The sequence below is a fragment of the Saccopteryx leptura genome, chromosome 3 (assembly GCF_036850995.1).
Source record: "Saccopteryx leptura isolate mSacLep1 chromosome 3, mSacLep1_pri_phased_curated, whole genome shotgun sequence".
Classification (NCBI taxonomy): Eukaryota; Metazoa; Chordata; class Mammalia; order Chiroptera; family Emballonuridae; genus Saccopteryx; species Saccopteryx leptura.
In genome coordinates this window covers 68,778,495-68,799,163 of record NC_089505.1, presented here as the reverse complement: position 1 = coordinate 68,799,163, position 20,669 = coordinate 68,778,495, and the positions used below count along the sequence as shown (strand labels likewise).

Below are 20,669 nucleotides of genomic sequence, written 5' to 3'. Positions count from 1 at the left end.
CATCAAGCCCCACAACAGAAATCACAGACTGTTGGCAGGGACCTTGTACCCCGGTAAGGCAAAATAAATTGTTCTGGTATTTATAAGGAAAGAAATTGGCCTATCTGCCACCATCAAGCTTTGTCCAAGGCTCAGAAGACGTGGCCGTCTGTCCCCAGGCACCATCAGCTTCAGGGACCAGGCCTATCAGCTCCAGAAAGAGGGGTTAGCCAGCCTGGGATGGGATAAGGTCTTACCTAGAGATCCAGTCACAGCCCCACTTCCAATGGGAGCCACTGCAACAGGGGCAATGCTCTGGGGACTGGCCTGGATGAGGACACTTGCTGACCCAGTGACCTTCACTGCCTCACTTACAGCAAGCACCTGGCAGGTTATAATAGGATGATATTTTTTTTCAGACAGGACTCAGCCCTCTGGGATTGGGTCTGCGGGCCCCTTATGGCAGAGGCAAGCATTTCAAAGGTAGATAATTCCTATCTTGGGGATTCTTCATACCTATTGTTAAATACCTTGAAGGCCAGGTTTAAAAGGTCTCCTTGGGGAGTTTCAGGGCTGTTTTCCAGTGTCTGCAGCTTGTGCAGAAAGTCGGGTGCAGACTGGGAAATGAAATTAGTGTGAAGGACTAGTTGCCCTTCTGTGCTAGAGGGGTCTCGGGTGGTATATCTCTGTGTCAGCTCAGTTAGGAAATACGAGGCATGGACTCGTGCAGTGCCCTGAACCGCAGCTACCTCCTATAGAGGGCATTCTAATAGGGGCCTGCCAAGAAAGGGGAGAAAGCAGGGCCAAAGCCTGCCCCAGTGTGTGGCCACACTGAATAGGGAGCAGGCTCTGGTTGCTCTGAGGATGCGTCCTGGGCATCAGGAGGTTGAGGAGCAGAGGGAGGCGGGTGTGGGAGCCTGTGGTCTGCAGGACAAAGGAGGAAGGGATGTTGGAGAGGGAGAGCAAGAATTACAAAGTTGTGACCTCGGTGAAAAAAGGATTTGGGACCCCTTCTCCTTTCACTGACAGCCTGAGATCTGGTATAAGACCAAGCTTATAAGGAATTTGATGTTTTTGTTTTTGTTTTTCCTTTTTTTTTTTTTTTTTTTTTTTTTTTGAGGCACCCAAAGGGGTTGTGCTGGGGATGGTGGATTGAAAGTTTGAAAGATCCCCATAATGTGGTGTGTGAGTGTCTAGCAGTCTATAAGGAGGAAACGGACCATCCTGGATGGTGCCATGAGCATTCGGACAAGGGAGATGTCCTTGCTGCCTTAGGCCCATTGGAACTGGAGGCTGGCTGGTTTCCAGGCATCCCCATAGGGCAGGCCAGCCAAGGCCAATGCCTGGCTAATGCTGGGAACCCCTCTGACCAACGTTGGAGTTTTTCAATGGACCACCCTGGACGGTGGAATGAAAGCTGCAGGGGAGTTGGAAAGTTCCCACTTCTAGAACCACAGGATTTACTCACAGAAACGTGATGGTTGCCCGCTGTGGATGTGGCAAGGTGAAACAAGAGGGCGGTAGTTAATCCTGGTGTCCAGTTTTCATTTTATCTCCCCACAGGAAAAGAGTTTCCTTTCTTGGGGGGTTCAGGAGGCATGTCCAGAGAGCCAGGGGAACTAGTTCCTCAACTCCATGGGCATGGAAGGCAGGATCTGGGGTTTAGCCAGGGAAAAAATAACTCTGCTCACTGCTGCCCACTGCTCCCCGGGTAGCAAACCTCACCCCTCCCAGGATGGGGGTAGATTATAGATCCGTCTCTGGCACACACACACCTACCAGGTTTCAGCACCAGAATGAAAGGCAGAAACAGCAAGACAAACTGAAAACACGATGCTAGAGTGTTCCAAAAGAAAGTTTATTTTAAAGGTGCCTGGGTGGAAGTGGGTTGAGACCAGCAAAGGGAGTCAGCGCCAAGCTGAGGGAGAGAGCATTAGTTATAGGGTTACTTGCTGGCACGGGTTGTCTAGTCCTGGACATGCTCAGATTAGCATATTGGGGTTTTGTTGCCTTGGTAACAGACTGTCTCCCTTTCCCAACCTTCATGATGCCTTTATCTCAAAATCAGTTCTCAGAACCTTTCCAGGGTGGAGAGAGCTGCTTAAGGTGAGGGGGGAGGTTGAGTGAGAGAGATGCTTACTGAAGAAGTTGCCCTAATGTGAGTTTTATGAGAGCTGTGGATTAAGGGAGCCAGCGTAAGCTTAACACCTTCATGTAGAGGACTGATCTGTGGGGAAACGCAGTGTGGAGAAGGGTGAGGCTGCATCCTTGGGGAAAGGCTGAAGTGGGGAGACACAGAGACTGCAGCCATGAAGAAGTGACAGGCTGTGAAGAAAGCTCTTCCCTGAAGAGAAGAGCAGGGATCTGTTGGCCTTGAAGGTGTGGGGACTGAGCCTGATTTAGGGACATATACTGTTGAGGGCTCATGGGGTGTGGTTGAGCAGAGGATCCTATCTGTTGCTAAAGGAGTGACTCCGGCTGGGCCTGTTGACTTGCTCCTGCTTCTGCTTCCAAGACCTGGGGGAGCTGATCCATCTGACCCACGCTCCCTTCTTGCACCTCTTGCATTTCATCCTGCATCTCTTGCTGCTGCTGCTGCTTGAGCTTTTCCTTGATGTTGCGGCAGAATGGGGCAGAGCAGATGTTCTGTTGGCAGTGCTTGGCGTGGTGGCAGCAGACGGCAATGAGCACTTTGCAGATGGGGCAGTTTCCATTGGCTTTCTGTTGGCAACGCTTGGTGTGCTGCACAACCCGTTTCATCTTCTGGCATTCAGAAAAAGAGCAACTGACATCTTTGCACTGGCAGGCATGGATCAATTCCAGCATGCAGCGCTGGAAGCTCATGTGGCGGGTGTCTCCCGGGCTCTGGGTGACTGCAGCCTGCGGGTTGCTGCTCTCCTCATCTAAGCCAGGACGTCTCCATTCTGTGCTCACGAGTTTTCTTGTTATAGCAGGTGATGCACAAATCTTCAGCCTCCCAGAAAGGGTGATGCCAGCACGTCTCCATGTGGACCTTGCTCTCCTCACAGGTATAGACGAGGTGGTCCTGCCTCTGGGTGTCACTGGCTGGTTTTCAGAGACCCCGAATCCTTCAAAACAACCCAGAGAAGATAACGATAAGAAACAGAGGCAAAATCTATCAGGATCAGGCCAATGTAGAAAAATGAGTCAGGAAAATCAAAAGCCACAGCAACGTGTAAGCAAATTCAAAATGAGATTCGCTAAGTGGTATAAAGTAGGGATTGACCGAAGAACACCGGTTAGAAGTTACGCTGTGGCTACTCTGGGTGGCAAATAGCAGGGACCAAGTCACATCAAACAAATGGTCTTTCAAAAACAAGGACCTTTGGTGGCACAGTGGATAAAGCAATGATCTGGAACACAGAGGTTACTGGCTCAAATTACTGGACTTGCTGGGTGAAGGCACATATGACAAGCAACAAGCAAGCAATGAACAACTAAATTGAAAAAACATAGCTTCTTGCTCCTTGCCCCCTCTCCTATCTATGGAAAATCAATAAATAAGTCTTTCACAGAAAGAGTACATTTGACACAAACATCACTGAAATAGATGATATTAATATAACACTGTAAATTTGTGACAGATAAATAGGCAAATAGTATTTTTTATTCAAACCACATCATTTAATTTCAACACTGATTTCACTAATATACTGCCCCTCCTCTGCATGTAGGAACACAGCATTAAATATGCTCAGTACAGAGGGAAAGGGGATGATAGGAAGGGATAAAGCTGTAGGGAAGGGGGAGGGCGCTATGGGGAGGAGGACAGAGAGATGTTGAGGGGCATACGGGGGAGCGGGGATGCATTCGGGGCAACACTAGAATCTATGTAAACGCAATAAATAAAAATCAATAAAAAATAATAAAAAATAAAGGGCCAAAAGCAAAATCCATGAAAGAAAAAAAAATAAATATGCTCAGTGACATTACAAAGAATTCAAAGCACTATTGAAGTTCAAAACAGGAGAAGAGAATGGATGAAATAGTATTTTTAATATGGCTTTAATCAGGGGTCCCCACACTACGGCCTGCGGGCCGCATGCGGCCCCCTGTGGCCATTTATCCGGCCCCCACCGCACTTCCAGAAGGGGCACCTCTTTCATTGGTGGTCAGTGTACTGTATGTGGCGGCGCCGCAAAGCACGGTGTCGCTCACTTACGGTACTACTTCTGGTGACGCGGGACAGACGCGTTATGGCTCCAGAAGCGTGTCATATCACTTGTTACAGCTAGCAGTGACAAATATGGAACCAGACATTGACCATCTCATTAGCCAAAAGCAGGCCTAAAGTTCCCATTGAAATACTGGTCAGTTTCTTGATTTAAATTTACTTGTTCTTTATTTTAAATATTGTATTTGTTCCCGTTTTGTTTTTTTACTTTAAAATAAGATATGTGCAGTGTGCATAAGGATTTTTCAGTTTTTTTTATAGTCCGGCCCTGCAACGGTCTGAGGCACAGTGAACTGGCCCCCTGTGTAAAAAGTTTGGGGACCCCTGACTTTAATATTAAAACTAAAAATATTGACTTCAGCAATACATCATGAAAATATAGATTTTTTTTCAAATATTCACATGTACCTTTTTTAATGATTGATTTTAGAGAGAGACAGAGACAGAGACAGAGACAGAGAGAAGAACATCAATCTGCTCCTGTACGTGCCCTGGCCAGGGATCAAACCAGCAAACTCTGCACTCCCAGAAGACGTTCTGTGAAATGAGCTATCCAGCCAAGGCAACATGAACCTTTTTAAAAAGACAGTATATCAAATAAAATGGAAAGCTCAATAAATCCCTCTAAAATTTTAATTTAACTAATTAAAAAATAACAATAAACATAGAAAGAAAACTCCAAATGAATCAGAAAATCAAAATAAAATATTTATCCTTAATGCCTACAATGGAAAGTTAAGAACAGGCAATAAATTATTGCATTTATAAAATGACAATAAATATTTAGGATTCCAAGACAGCAACAGAGTAGGCAGATGTTCCAATGGCCACCTCCAAAAACAACATTGGATTACAACTTAATTTAAGAACAAACATCTTGATAAACCAACTTTGGACTAAATTAAGAGGTGTGTAAAATCCAGGATCAGAGAAGAAGCCACACCAAGACTGGCAGGAAGGGCGGAGATGTCAAAATGGCCGCCCCTCACCCTGGAGCGAGTGGGACATAGGGTGGGAGGGACTCTCACTGAGGAGAGGGTCGTCCTGAGAGGGGAGGGTCCTCATCCACAGGCCCAGAGACTCAGCATAGAGCCCCAGATCCCAGAAGAGGTGCCCACACAGCATTTGGTGGTGAAAGGAACTGAGGTTTCTTTATGTGACAAAGAGAATGAGCTCCCAGAGGCACTGGCTCCTCCTTAAATGGCCAGTTCAGAAAATGTTGCTCAAGTCACTTACCCGAGGCTCCAGGGCTTCAGGGCCTGGTGGAGGGAGGGCTGAGAGGAATAGAATTAAATTGTATGACAATTTAGTTGGAAGTTGAAGTCCCAGGGAGAAAGAAACCTTGAGAGGGACGGCCACCGGAACCCCTATGCTGAGTCACTCTCCAGCTCTACAGGCGCCATTTTCCTTGGGTGGAGCAGTCCCCTCCTCTGCACAGCATCAGCCTGGGGCAGGGTCACTACCTCGCCCTAGGAAGTCTCTGCAACCTTACTCTATGGAGTTGGGGCCAAGCTAAGACGCCAGCCATGAAAATGACTCAGCTTTCTGGCATTGAGCCAGGAGATTTCCCACCCCCCAGCCCCACACTCACAGTCTATGCCTGGTGCTTCCTCCTCCCAGAGACTCAGTAGAAATTGTCCCAACTGTAGGCAGGCCACACCTCTGGGTCTCAGAGGCCACACCCACCAGTCTCCACTGAGGTCTGGGAAAAAGTCTGGTCAGACTGACAGCTGGGGCTGAGCCACACCCACCACCCTTCCTGATCCCTGAATTGTCACAGGCTCTAGACTCTACCAGAGGTTTTTTCAGTGACTGAGCCCAACAAGCAACCAGCACATAGAGGCTGCAGGAAGCTGGGCTCAGGCAACCTTGGTCTTTAAAGCAGACTTCCTGCAGGCCCAGTGTGGGTAAACGCCAGTCTAGGTGTGTAGCTTGCTGTTTCCATAAGCACCTGGACCCAGCACAGGCAGTCACAACTTCCGGATTGCTTAGAGAACCAAGATGGTTACTGAGGACCTGTCACAGGAAGTGTCCCCCACTAGTCTGTGCCCAGTTCCCACCAGGGAGGCCCAGGGTCAGCACACCCAGAGGCCAGTTGTAGAGTGCATTGGCTCAGGACCTAAGGGCCCTGGCTGGCAGCATGTCCTAAGGGAGGGCTCCTCACTCCAGGCTCAGCTGAGGTGAGTCCCACTCTCTGTGGTCAGCACCATCTCAGCAGCTCATGCACATTGGACAGGGTGGAGTCTCACAGTCAGCTGTCCAGGTGCCGGATATCCTGCCCGATGGTCTAGGTTCCACAGGGGGAAGGGAGAGAGGCTTGGAGCACAGACATTTCAAGTGGGGGTCCCTGCAAGCCCATTATTTGGTCCAGTTGGGGGGCTTACTCACTTTCTGGGAGGCAGTACAGTGAGCCCCAAGGGAGGATTTTCTTAGTCTTCCTCCCTGAGTCCAGGGGTCTCCCCAGTTGGGAGAACTTCAGCAGAGGAAAATATGGCCCCACCCAATCTCAACCTGCTGCACACTTCAATGGGGAAAACTCTGTGGGAAAATCAGGCAGCTGCCAAAGAAGGTGGAGCAGCTGAAAAGTGAGGCAAATCTTACAAAGGTTGAGGCTTTTACAGAGCCACAATATCTCTAAACAGAAAGAAGTTGATCCTTATACACAGGTTGGCCCCTCCCACACTACCCAGGCAGAGAAAAAGCAGACACAAACAGCTAACAGAGCACTACCTCCTGACGGGCAGCTAACTGTAGTTCATAAGCCACAGCTGACACCAACCCAAGAAGACTCAGAACCAACACAACCAGTAGTGGGTGGCCAACAGCACCAACTCCAGACTCAGGTAGCTACACATGCAGCAAGCCCAAAGGAGGAGTCCAGCAGGCACCAGACATTGCAAAGTACACCCAATAGGACAGACACTGCACAGTGTTTAATACACAGGATCAAGGTTGACACTTAGAGCCAGCCAGCCTGAAAGAAAATCTTATCCATGAAAGGACCAACTGAATTCAATACTCATAAAATGAAGGTAAATAATACCCTCAAAAAGCATTGCTAAAGCATGGAAGTCAGGTGGCCTGGAAGCCTGTACCACTGAGCTCATTTTCCTCATAAAGACACCACAACAAATTTCAAACTCAGACAGTGCTATCTAATACACAGACACAATGGGAAGAAAAAAAAAATGACCTAAATGAATCAACAAGAAAAACACCAAAAAATAAATAAATAAATAAATGAAATAAAAGTAACAAACTACCAGACACAGAGGTTAAAATAATGATTTTTAGGATGCTCAAGGATCTTAGAGCAACAATGCAGGTTCACAATGAGAATTTAAACAAAGAGATAGCAAGCATAAAAAAAATTGAAATCATTCAAAGGAAACAGTCAGAAATGACAAATACAGTATCAGAAATGAAGCCTGCACTAGAAGGAATCAAAAGCAGGCGGGTGAAGTAGAAGGATGAATCAGCGATTTAGAGGACAAGATAAACAAAAGCACAGAAGCAGAGCAGAAAAAGGAAAGAGGCTCAGAAAGTCAGTCTGAGGAAACTAAGAGAGCTCTGTGACAACACGAAGAGAAACAACATCTGCATCATAGGGTTTCCTGAAGGTGAAGAAAACAAACAAGGCATAGACAACCTGTTTGGAGAAATCATAGCTGGAAATTTCCCTAAATTGATGAACCCAAGGAAGCCTGCACCAAGACACATCATCACTAAAATGTCAAAAGTAAGAGACAAGGAAAGAATACTAAAAGCTGCAAGAGAAAAGCAGTTAATTATCTACAAAGGAGCCCCCATAAGGCTGACATCTGACTTCGCAACAGAAACCCTGGAGGCCAGAAAGGATTGGCAAGAAATATTCAAAGTGATGCAAAACAAGGACCTACAACCAAGACTACTATATCCAGCAAGACTGTCATTTAAAACGGAAGGAAAAATAAACAGCTTCCCAGACAAAAAAAAAGAGTCAAGGAATTCATTACAACCAAACCAGTACTGCAAGAAATGTTAAGGAGACTGCTATAAAAAGGACAAAGGAAAAAAGAAATAGAGAGAAAGAGGATGATAAGTTTAAAGGATAAAATGGCAATAAGTATGTACATTGCAATAATAACCTTAAATGTAAGTGGATTAAATGATCCAATCAAAGGATGTAGGGTAGCTGCATGCATAAGAATACGGGACCTGTATATATACTATGCACAAGAGACCCACATCAGAACAAAAGATACACACAGACTGAAAGTGAAGGGATGGGACAAAGTATTTCATGCAAATGGAATGAAAAAAAAAAAAAAGGCTGGGGTAGCAGTACCTATATCTGACAAAATAGCTTTTAAAAGGAAAGCTATATAGGGGACAAAGAAGGTCATTACATAATGATAAAGGGAACAATCCATTAGGAGGATATAACCACTGTAAATATTTATACAGCTAATATAGGAGCACCTAAATATATAAAGCATATTTAGATGGACATAAAGGGAGAGATCAGTAGCAATACTACAATAATAGGAAATTTTAATACCCCACCAACTTCAATGGATACATTCTCCAGAAATCAAAACAGAAACAGCAGGCTTAAATGACACACTAGATCAGGGGTCGGGAAACTATGGCTCGCGAGCCAGATGTGGCTATTTTGATGGCTGCATCTGGCTTGCAGACAAATCTTTAATTAAAAAAATAATAACGTTAAAAATATAAAACATTCTCATGTATTACAATCCACTCATTTCCTATCGCTCATGTTCATGCTTGCAGGTGGCTGGAGCCAATCACAGCTGTCCTCTGGGACAACACCAAATTTTTATTGGATAATGCGTAACGTACATGGGTCTTTGTATGGCTCTCACAGAATTACATTTTAAAATATGTGGAGTCCATGGCTCTCTCAGCCAAAAATGTCCCCGACCCCTGCACTAGATCAACTGGATTTAATTGTTATTTTTAGAAATTTCACCTTAAAGCAGCAGAATATACATTCTTTTAAAGTGCTCATGGTACTATGATAAACCACATGCTAGGACACAAATCAAATCTCAATAAATTTAAGAAGATTGAAGTTGTATCAAGCATCTTCTCTGATCACAATGGCATGACACTGGAAATCACCTACAATAGAAAAATGAAGAAACATTCACACACTTGGAGGTTAAGTAGCATGTTATTAAATAACGAATGGGTTAACAATGAAATCAAGAAAGGAATCAAAAATTTCTTGGAAACAAATGAAAATGAACATACAACAACCCAAAACCTATGGGACACAGAAAAAGCAGTCCTGAGAAGGAAGTTTGTAGAATTACAGGCATGCCTTCAGAAGCAAGAAAAAACTCATATAAACAAACCTAACCCTGCACCTAAAAATACTAGAAAAGAACAACAAATAAAGCCCAGAGGAAGTAGAAGGAAGGAAATAATAAAGATCAGAGTGGAAGGAAATGACATAGAAGTTACTAAAACAATACAAAAAAATCAATAAAAACAAGAGCTGGTTCTTTGCAAAGCTAAACAAGATGGAAGGAACAAACCTTTAATTAGTCTCATTAGGAAAAAAAGAAAAAGGACCCAAATAAATAAAATTAGAAATGAAAGTGGAGAAGTTACAACTGACACCACAGAAATACAAAGAATTGTAAGAAAATACTACGAAAACCTATTTTCCCAAAAATTGGACAACCTGGGTAATATGGATAAATTCCTGAAAACATACAATCTTCCAAAACTCAATCTGGAAGAATCAGAAAACCTAAACAGACCAATTACAACAAATGAAATTGAAACCATTATCAAAAAACTCCCAGCAAACAAAATTCCTGGACCAGATGGCTTTACAGTGAATTTTACCAAACATTCAAAGAAGAATCCTTCTCAGTCGATTCCAAAAAATTCAAGATGAGGGAAGACTTGCACGCTCATTTAATGAGTCAAGCATTATTGTCATTTCAAAATCAGGGAAAGACACTACAAAGAAACACTATAGGTCCCTGATGAAGACAGATGCTAAAATTCTCAACAAAATATTAGCAAACTGGATCCAGCAATATGTTAAAAAGATCATACATCATGATCAAGTGGGATTTATTCCAGGGAGGCAAGGCTGGTACAATATGTGCAAATCAATAAATGATTCATCACATTAACAAAACAAAGAATAAATATCACATGATTATACCAATAGATGCAGAAAAGGCATTCAATAAAATGCAGCACCGATTTATGATTAAGACTCTCAGCAAAGTGGGAATACAGGGAACATATGTCAACATAATACAGGACATACATGACAACTGACAGCAAACATCATATTCAATGGGCAAAAATTAAAAGTAATCCCATTAAGATCAGGAACATGACAGGGGTGTCCCCTTTCACCACTTTATTCAACATAGTTTTGGAAGTCCTAGCCACAGCAATCATATAAGAAGAAGAAATAAAAGGGATCCAAATTGGAAAAAAAGAAGCAAAGCTGTCATTATTTGCTGATGACTTGTTACTGTAGATAGGAAACCTTAAAGTCTCACTCAAAACACTACTAGACCTAATAAATGAATTCAGCAAGGTGGAAAGATATAAAATTAATATTCAGAAATCAGTGGCATTTTTATACACCAACAATAAACTGTCAGAAAGAGAATTTAAGGAAACAATCTCCTTCACTATTTCAACAAAATAAATGAAGTACTTAGGAATAAATTTAACCAAGGAGCTAAAAGACTTGTACTTGATAATTATAAGACATTGAAAAAAGAAATTAAGGAAGATATAAACAAGTGGAAGCATATGCTGTGTTCATGGATAGGAAAAAAAATCATTAAAATGTCCATACTGCCCAAAGTAATCTATAGATTCAATGCAATTTCTATTAAAATACCAATGGCATACTTTACAGATCTAGAACAAATATTCCAAAAATTTACATGGAACCAAAAAAGAACCTGAATAGCCTCAGTAATGCTGAAAATGAAGAACAAAGTGGGAGGTATAATATCTGATACCAAGTTATACTACAAGGCCATTGTAATCAAAACAGCTTTGTATTGGCAAAGAACAGGCTTACAGATCAATGGAACAGAACAGAGAGCCCAGAAATAAACCTGTTACATCCCAGGAGACAGACCACAGCAAATCAAAAGTGAATTTTATAAGTTTTATTGCAAACCTGCGCAGGGACTGCAGGCAACCCATGCAAGGGAAACACTGCAGTCCCGAGCTTCTAAAATGGCTCCTTTTTATAGGGTGGCTATCTAGGTTGAGCAAGCAAGCAGCGTTTACAAGGGCGGAAGAGGTGTGATTAGCTGACCTTGTTCTTGGCTAAGTCTCTAGGGTAGGGCTTCCTGGATGCTGGGTACATAGAGTTCTGCGGAAAATATTGCTACATTTCTAATGGTTGTTTATCTTTTGCCTGCAGCCATGTACTGGATGTACTCAGTTTTCATGGCTGGTGGCCTGCACTGCTTGTCCTAAGATGTCACAAAACCTATGCCTTAATGGTCAGCTAATATTTGACAAAGGAGGCAAGACTATGCAATGAAGTAAAGACAGTCTCCTTAATAAATGGTGTTGGGAAAATTAGACAGGTACGTGCAAAAAAATAAAATGAAACTATACCACCAACTAACACCATTCACAAAAATAAACTCAGAATGTATAAAAGACTTAAATGTAAGTCACAAAACCATAAAAATCTTGGAAGAACACATATGCAGTAAACTCTCTGATAACTCTTGTGGTAATATTTTTGCCTATATATCTCCACAAGCAAGTGAAATAAAGGACAAAATAAACAAATGAGACTATAGCAAACTAAAAAGCTTTTGTACAGCAGAAGACACCATTAACAAAATAAAAAGACAACCCACACAATGATAGAACATATTCGCTAATACTTCTGATAAGGGGTTAATAATCAAAATTTATAAAGAACTTCTAAAACTCAACACCAGGAAGGTAAACAGTCCAATTAAAAAATGGGAAAAAGAACTGAATAGACACTTCTCCAAAAAGGACATACAGATAGCCAATAGGTATATGAAAAAATGTTCAACATTAGTAATCATCAGAGGAATGCAAATTAAAACTATAATGAGAAATTACCTCATACCTGTCAGAATGGTGTTCATTAACAAATTAACACACAATAAGTGCTGATGAGAGTATGGAGAAAAGGGAACCCTCCTGCACTGCTGGTGGGAATGCAGATTTGTGCAGCCACTGTGGAAAACAGTATGGTGTTTCCTCAAAAAAATTAAAACTAGAACTACTGGCTTTGGCCAGTAGGCTCAGCGGTAGAGTGTTGGCTTGGAGTGTGGATATCCCAGGTTTAACTCCCAACCAGGGCACACAAAGGAAGTGCCCATTTGCTTCTCCACTCTTCCCCTTTTCGTCTCTCTCTCTCTCTCTCTCTCTTTCTCTCTCTCTTTCCCTCCAGCAGCCATGGCTTGATTGGAGTGAGTTGGTCTCAGGTGCTGAGGATGGCTCCATGGTCTCACCCCAGGTGCTGAGAAGAGCTTGGTTACTGAGCAACAGAGCAATGCCCCCGATGGACAGATGATCGTCCCCTGCTGGGCTTACCAGGTGGATCCTGGTCAAGGTGCATGCCAGAGTTTGCCTCTGCATCCCCTGCTTTCACTGAGTAAAAAAACAAACAAACAACCCCCCCCAAACTGGAACTGCCTTTTAATCCAGCTATCCCACTTTTAGAAAGATATCTTAAGAATCCCAAAACAAAAGAGATATGCACCCGCCATATTTATTGCAGCATTGCTTACAATAGCCAAGATCTGGAAACAGCCTAAGTGTCCATCAGTGGACAAGTGGATAAAAAAAGCTCTGCTGCATATGCACAATGGAATACTACACAGCCATGAAAAAGAAGAAAATTTTACCTATTGTGATGGCATGGATGGACCTGAAGATTATTTATGCTAGATGAAATAAGCCAGGCAGAGAAAGACAAATAGGATGTGAGGGTGACCTGGCTGTGACATCTGTCACCCCATTGATTGCCAGGGTTGATTCGACTGATCTGGCTGGCTAGGTGGGTGTCCCCTTCCTCCCTCACCGCTCCATGTGCATCCCTCCTGAAGCTGCACGCTCGGTCGAAGAGGACGACCTTCCCCGCTAGAGGAGAGGACCGTTCTTCGGTCAAGGGTATACGAGTAGCTGTGCTCCCCTGCTAGAACCTCCAAACAAGTCTCAAGAGAAAGACAAATATAATTTGATCTCACTTATATGTGGAATTTAATGCAGTCAACTGAGTAATGAAATAGAGACAGAGACAGGGTCACAGGGAGCAGAGGGACAGCAGTCATAGGGAAGGGAGATGAGGAGACTGGATCAGAAAAGGTGAAGGGATTAGTGAAATTATATATACAGTGTGTCCTTAAAGTCATGGTGCACTTTTGACCGGTCACAGGAAAGCAACAAAAGATGATAGAAATGTGAAATCTGCACCAAATAAAAGGAAAATTCTCCCAGTTTTGTACCTATTCAGTACAGTTCGATGTGGGCTCATGCACAGATTTTTTAGGGCTCCTTAGGTAGCTATCCTGTATAGCAGGGGTCCCCAAACTACGGCCCGCGGACCGCATGCGGCCCCCTGAGGCCATTTATCCGGCCCCCGCCGCACTTCTGGAAGGGGCACCTCTTTCATTGGTGGTCAGTGAGAGGAGCATAGTTCCCATTGAAATACTGGTCAGTTTGTTGATTTAAATTTACTTGTTCTTTATTTTAAATATTGTATTTATTTCAGTTTTGTCTTTTTACTTTAAAATAAGATATGTGCAGTGTGCATAGGGATTTATTCATAGTTTTTTTTATAGTCCGGCCCTCCAACGGTCTGAGGCACAGTGAACTGGCCCCCTGTGAAAAAAGTTTGGGGACCTCTGCTGTATAGCCTCTACAGACTCGTCACTGACTGATGGCCTACCAGAATGGGGTTTCTCCACCAAACTGCTAGTTTCCTTCAACTGCTTATCCCACCAAGTAATGTTATTCCTATGTGGTGGCACTTCTTTATAAATGAGCTGATATTCACGTTGCACTTTGGTCACAGATTCGAATTTAGTGAGCTACAGAACACACTGAACTTTCCTCTGTACCATTCACATCTCGACTGGTATGGCTGTGGGCTGCTCTGCTGTATACACCGTGTTATGTCATCATCTATCTGCACATGCGCACATGCTGCCACATCATCCTACAGAAACTGGGAGGGTTTTCCTTTTATTTGGTGCAGATTTCACATTTCTATCATCTTTTGTTGCTTTCCTGTGACCGGTCAAAAGTGCACCATGATTTTACAGACACACTGTATATAACAGAAACACATAATAGGAGAGCAAATCACAGAGGGAATGGGGGAAGGGAGTCAGGGGAAGGGGCATAAAATGTGTGAAATAAGGGGCACGTTGGGGGTGACAGTGTTATATTGAATGGGACACTTGAATCCATGTTAACACAATAAATGTTAAAATTTAATAAAAAAGTAAATAAAAGAAAAATGGCAATAAATATTTAAATATGAAAACTTGTGATGGTGAAGTATTAACACAATCAAAATAATGGTGATTATTTCTCTGATTACAGGGAGGTAACAAGATTAGGATGCTACTAAATTATCATCTGCCTGCATGAAAAATCAAAATAAGTAATGCAAAAAGATAATTGAACGTTTACACATGTTTTATCTTCCCAAAGTAATTTACATTTTTAATGCAATAACAAAATCTCTAATGAGCATACCAATTAGAAATGTTAAAACAAGTAACAGTTCACACAGTTCAACATTCACAAGGTACAAAGGGCATGGGAGGATCTCAATCGTCACCTATCATCCTTGAGGCAACCAGGTTCTCTCCCAGGAAGTAATTTTCCTAGAATTTTGTGACTCCTTCCGATGACAGTCTATGCACAAACAAGCAAATATATCTGCACAATCAGTTTGGATTTCCTTAGTCTCTGATCGTTTACAAGCACTTAATTATTAGCATGATGCTCTCCACATCCATCCATGCTAAGTTAAATAAGCCCAAGAAAGACAAGTACCATGTGATTTCACTCATATGTGAAATCTAATGAACAAAATGAACTAACAAGCAAAATAGAGACAGACTCATAGAAGGCAGGCTGACAGCTGTGGGTGAGGGGGTGGAGGGACTGAGCAAAAACAAACAAAAAGGGGGAAAGCTCAGACACTGACAACAGTGTGCTGACAGCTGGGGGGGCATGGTAGATGGTGGATCTCACTTGAAGTTGGGGGTGAACACACAATACAGTGTACTGATGATATGTTGTAGAATTGGGCACCGGAAGCCTGTATAATTTTGGTAACCAGTGTCACCCAATAAATTTAATTTTTTAAATGAAAATAGTTAAAAATAAAAACAGTTCATATTTGTAGCAACAGTCAAGGGAAGGGACGACTTGGACAGAGAAATAGGTTTGAGGAGTGACTTCACAGGAACAGCTGGTAAGGTGTTGGGGGTGGGGGAGAAGCGATGCAGTATGAAGTCCCTGCCTGTCATACAGGCTGGAGACGCAAATCAAGGACCCCAAGGAATCTTCCCCATCACTATTGCAGGCCTCCCAAAGCAGCAAGTCCCACCCGCTCACTAGTCAGACACACTTAGGCCTCCCAGTCACGACCACATCCTACCGGCCAAATCGGTAGCTCAGGGGTCCCCAAACTACAAGCCCGCATGCGGCCCCCTGAAGCCATTTATCCGGCCCCCTACGCACTTCCGGAAGGGGCACCTCTTTCATTGATAGTCAGTGAGAGGAGCACTGTATGTGGCAGCTCCCCAAAGCGCAGCGTCGCTCACGTGCTACTACTTCCGGTGACCCCAGACGCATGTCAGGGCTCCGGAAGTGCATCATATCACTTATTATGCTAGCAGTGACAAATATGGAACCTGACATTGACCATCTCATTAGCTAAAGCAGGCCCATAGTTCCCATTGAAATACTGGTCAGTTTGTTGATTTAAATTTACTTGTTCTTTATTTTAAATATTGTATTTGTTCTCGTTTTGGTTTTTTACTTTAAAATAAGATATGTGCAGTGTGCATAGGGATTTGTTCATAGTTGTTTTTATAGTCCGGCCCTCCAACAGTCTGAGGGACAGTGAACTGGCCCCCTGTGTAAAAAGTTTGGGGACCCCTGCGGTAGCTGATGAACACTCAATGACCTGCCTCAATAACAAGTCATATTAAATATCGACCCCCACAGCCATCAGTGACCTCTCCAAGCTCCTAGACTCCCCACAACGACTCAATCCCTCACCCCAAATGCCCCATCCTTGATCCCCACAACCTCCACACTATGCACACCCCACGGACTCGCCCGTCACTGACCACGAGGCTCCCCGTTACTATCCCCACAGTCCTATCAATGACCACACGGACCGCCCGTCAGTGACCTCACAAGCCCTCAGCACTGACACCCTACCCCATCCCCGCCCAGGCCTCTGATTTTGAGTCCGCAGACTCACCACGCCAGGCTGACCCCACCCTCCCTCCATCGCTGACCAAGAGACTCACCGATTAACAGCGTCACAGATTCACGATAACAGATCCCAGCAGACTCCCGGCTTGCGATACGCAAACCGCCTGACGACGCAGGCCACTGCTTGAACCCCTTCCCTGACCCCAAGACCCGCGTCACTGACACCCGCAGACTCTGATCACTGACACTCCACACTGAGCCCCTTGCATGTCCCCCCTGTTGTCCCGCGTCCTCACGACTCCGCTCCGACCTCCACCGCTTCCTCCTGCTACTTCTCCTGAGGGTCGCTTGGCAACCACCCAGCTCTCCACTGCGCAGACTCAGTAGCACCTCTGAGCGAAAAATAGCTGCTGGTCAGAAGAGGTGGCAAAGACCCACATTTTAGACATTTGGGCTTTTGCAGTGGGAGGAGAGCGGGAAGTGTGTGTGTGTGTGGGGGGGGGTGTCTCTGGGAGGCAAACAGTTTCAAAGGTGCGGGGCAGAGAAAACCGCCTCTCCCTCTGGACGTCTCAGCTCGGAGGCCCCGACCCCCCAGGTGCAGCCATAGGGCCACACTCGTGCCGCTCCGAGAACACAGCGCCGCCCTCTTCCCATCTGTAAATGGGACCGGGACTCAAGTCGCTGAGTCTCCTTTGTGGCGTGAGGACATCAAGAGTAACTGTCCTTGTTTGCACCTTTATGATGGCTACAGACCCGTAAGAGGCAGGATAAGATGCAGAGAATTACCGGTGCATTTCAGGGAAAAGTCAGCACCAAAGATGAGCTGGTGTGAGCCTGGAGGAGCCAGTGACAAGGTCAGCAAATGGAAACAGTGCTTAATACAACATTTTCAAAAAACTGAAATTTGTTGCTCACGTTTGAAAAACGACACAACCTCAGTCACTACCTACACCATAGAATAAGTCAATTCTGAATGGGTTACCGATCTAAATGTTAAAAATAAATTATAACATTTTCGAAAATCAAAAATAAGAATAACAGCCCTGGCTGGTTGGCTCAGTGGTAGAGCGTCGGCCTGGCGTGCGGAAGTCCCCAGGGTCGATTCCAGGCCAGGCCACACAGGAGAAGCGCCCATCTGCTTCTCCACCCCTCCCCCTCTCCTTCCTCTCTGTCTCTCTCTTCCCCTCCCGCAGCCAAGGCTCCATTGGAGCAGAGATGTCCGGAGCGCTGGGGATGGCTCTATGGCCTCTGCCTCAGGCGCTAGAGAGGCTCTGGTCGCAATAGAGCGACGCCCCGGATGGGAAGAGCATCGCCCCCTGGTGGGCATGCCGGGTGGATCCCGGTCGGGCGCATGCGAGAGTGTGTCTGACTGCCTCCCATTTCCAGCTTCAGAAAAATACAAAAAAAAAAAAAAAAAAAAAAAAGAATAACAAAAGATCCATGATCACCACACAATACAGTAACCATACTACCCAAAGCAATCTATAGATTTAATGCAATTCCTATCAAGATACCAATGATTTATCTCACAGAACAAGAACAAATATTTTTTTTAAATTTATATGTAAGCACAAAAGACCCAAATTGCAACAGCAATGTTGATAAAGAACAAAGTTGGAAGAATCACTCTACCTGATATCAAACTATAACATACAGCAATAGTAATCAAAACAGCATGGTACTGGCATAAAAACAGACATACAGATCAATGGAACAGAATAAGATAGCCCAGAAATCAACCTACACCTTTATAGTAAACTGATATTTGACACAGGAAGCAAGAATGTACAATGCAGTAAAGATAGTCTATTCAATAGACGGTGTTGGGAAAATTGGACAGATACATGCAAAAAAAATACTGAAACTGGACCATCTTCTTACATCACATACAAGAATAAATTCAAATGGGTTAAAGACTTTAATGTTAGACTTGAAACCATTAAAGTTCTAGAAGAAAACACAGGCAGTAAAATCTCCAATATTTCTAGTAGTCACATTTTTTCTGATAGATCACCTCAGACAAGGGAAACAAAAGAAAAAATAAACAAGACTATACCTAACTGAAAAATTTTTGCACAACAAAAGAAATCAACAACAAAATGAAAAGACAACACAATGAGTGGTAGAATATATTCACCAATAAGGGCTTAATATCTAAAACTTATAAACTCAACACCAAAAACAAAAAAAAATCTAATTAAAAAATGGGCAAAGACACCTGAATAGACACTTCTTCAAAAGCACATACTGATAGCTAAAAGACATATGAAAAGGTGTTCAATGTCATTAATCATCAGGGAGATGCAAATTAAAACCACAATGAGATGTCACCTCACAGCTGTAAGAATGGCTACCATCAATAAGTCAGCAAATAATTTTGACAAAAATGTAGAGAAAAGGGAAGCCTTGTACACTGTTGGTGGGAATGCAGATTGGTGCAGCCTCTGTGGAAAGCAGTATGGAGTTACCTCAAAAAATTAAAAATGGAACTGCCTTATGACCCAGTACTTACGTTCCTGGAAATATATCCAAAATATATATATAAAAAACTGAAACACTAATTCAAAAGAAATGAAAAACTAATTCTAAAGAAGATGTGTGCCTCTATGTTCATTGCAGCATTATTTACAATAGCCAATACTTGGAAGCAGCCCAAGTGCCCAGTACATGAGAGGATAAAAAAAAGTCTGTGGTACACTTATGCAATGGAATACTATGCAGCCATAAAAGGAAAGGAAATATTTACTTTTGCAACAGCATGGATGGACCTGGAGATTATTATTCTAAGTGAAATAAACCAGTCAGAGAAAGACAAATACCATATGGTTTCATGTATATTTGGAATTTAATGAACAGGCTAACAAAACAAGAGACAGAGACATGGATACATGAAATATACTGACATCTGTCAGAGGGGAGAGGGATTGGGGGATTGGATGACAGAAGACGAAGGGATTAAATAAGAAACATATAGAAATATATATTTAGAGGCTATGATGGTATCTATATCAATAAGTAGCTATATATAACATATAGACACAGAAAATAGTGTGGTGATAGCCAGGAAGGAAGAGGAGGTTTGGGAGAGGTGGAGATGTACAAAGAGAGGGGAGAACTTGAAATGGAACTTTGCTTGGGCTGATGGGCACACACGATGCAATGTGCAGATGATGATGTTTGTTTGTTCTTTTACCGCACACTAAACCTGAACCCCAGTAAATTCAATAAAAAGAGATTGGCGTTGAGAGTTGTGTCAAAGTCAAGACGGGACTTGAAATGATGGTTGAAATCAGGTACAGTGGTCTCTCTCACTCTCTCATAAGCTCTTCATCGGCTCTGACCTTGCCTTCGCATGGAATGGCACTGTGCCTTGTTATGCAAGAGACCTTGGAACGCTCTCATCTCCATCCCCCTCATCACAACTTCCATTCAACCCATCCCCATGGCCTGTTCATTCTCTCCCCTAAATGCATGTTGAATCTGTCCATTTATTGCCATGTCCATTTCCCAAATGGCTTTATGCTAGTCCCCATCGTCTCTCATTTGGACAACAGCAGTGGCCCCTTTGTGACTCCATATCCCCTTCAAATATTGTTTCATAGAGCACCCACATTTTGAAAATCCAAATGTATGTCACTGCTCTGATTTAAGTACATGGTTCATCATTGTCCAACTCACCGTGACCTACAAAGTCCTTCATGCCCTGGTTCCAAATGACCTCTGTTCTCAGAGCTCCATCCGTACTCACCTTCCATCTCAGGGTCTTCGCATCTGCTGTTTTCTCTACATGGTACTCTGCAGACTCCTTACATTTTTGTTCCTGGTTCATGCTTACGTTTTTTCTACTCTCAGCTATTTATTTCCTGGTTCAAAACCCTGAAGAGTCTTTCAGAAATTCTCTGCACCTTTATTTCAAAGCAAACATTGAAGTTTACATTTACATTTGTATATTAATGATATGACCTTTTCTCTTTTATACTTGACAATCAGTATTTTGAAGGAAGGGACTTTGTGTGTCCAGATTTGAGAACCA

At 43.4% G+C, this 20,669-nt stretch overlaps 1 protein-coding gene across 1 annotated transcript; it reads right to left on the bottom strand.

Annotated features, from left to right (window-relative positions):
• Positions 1–1,816: 1,816 nt before the first annotated feature.
• On the bottom strand, positions 1,817–20,465 carry LOC136398196 (uncharacterized). The gene is made up of 4 exons (XM_066372571.1): positions 20,315–20,465; positions 17,423–17,470; positions 16,732–17,028; positions 1,817–3,068 (listed from the first exon to the last, which is right to left on the bottom strand). The coding sequence occupies exons 1-4, from the start codon at positions 20,463–20,465 to the stop codon at positions 2,440–2,442; spliced, it is 1,125 nt and encodes a 374-aa protein (XP_066228668.1). The 3' UTR covers positions 1,817–2,439.
• Positions 20,466–20,669: the final 204 nt, after the last annotated feature.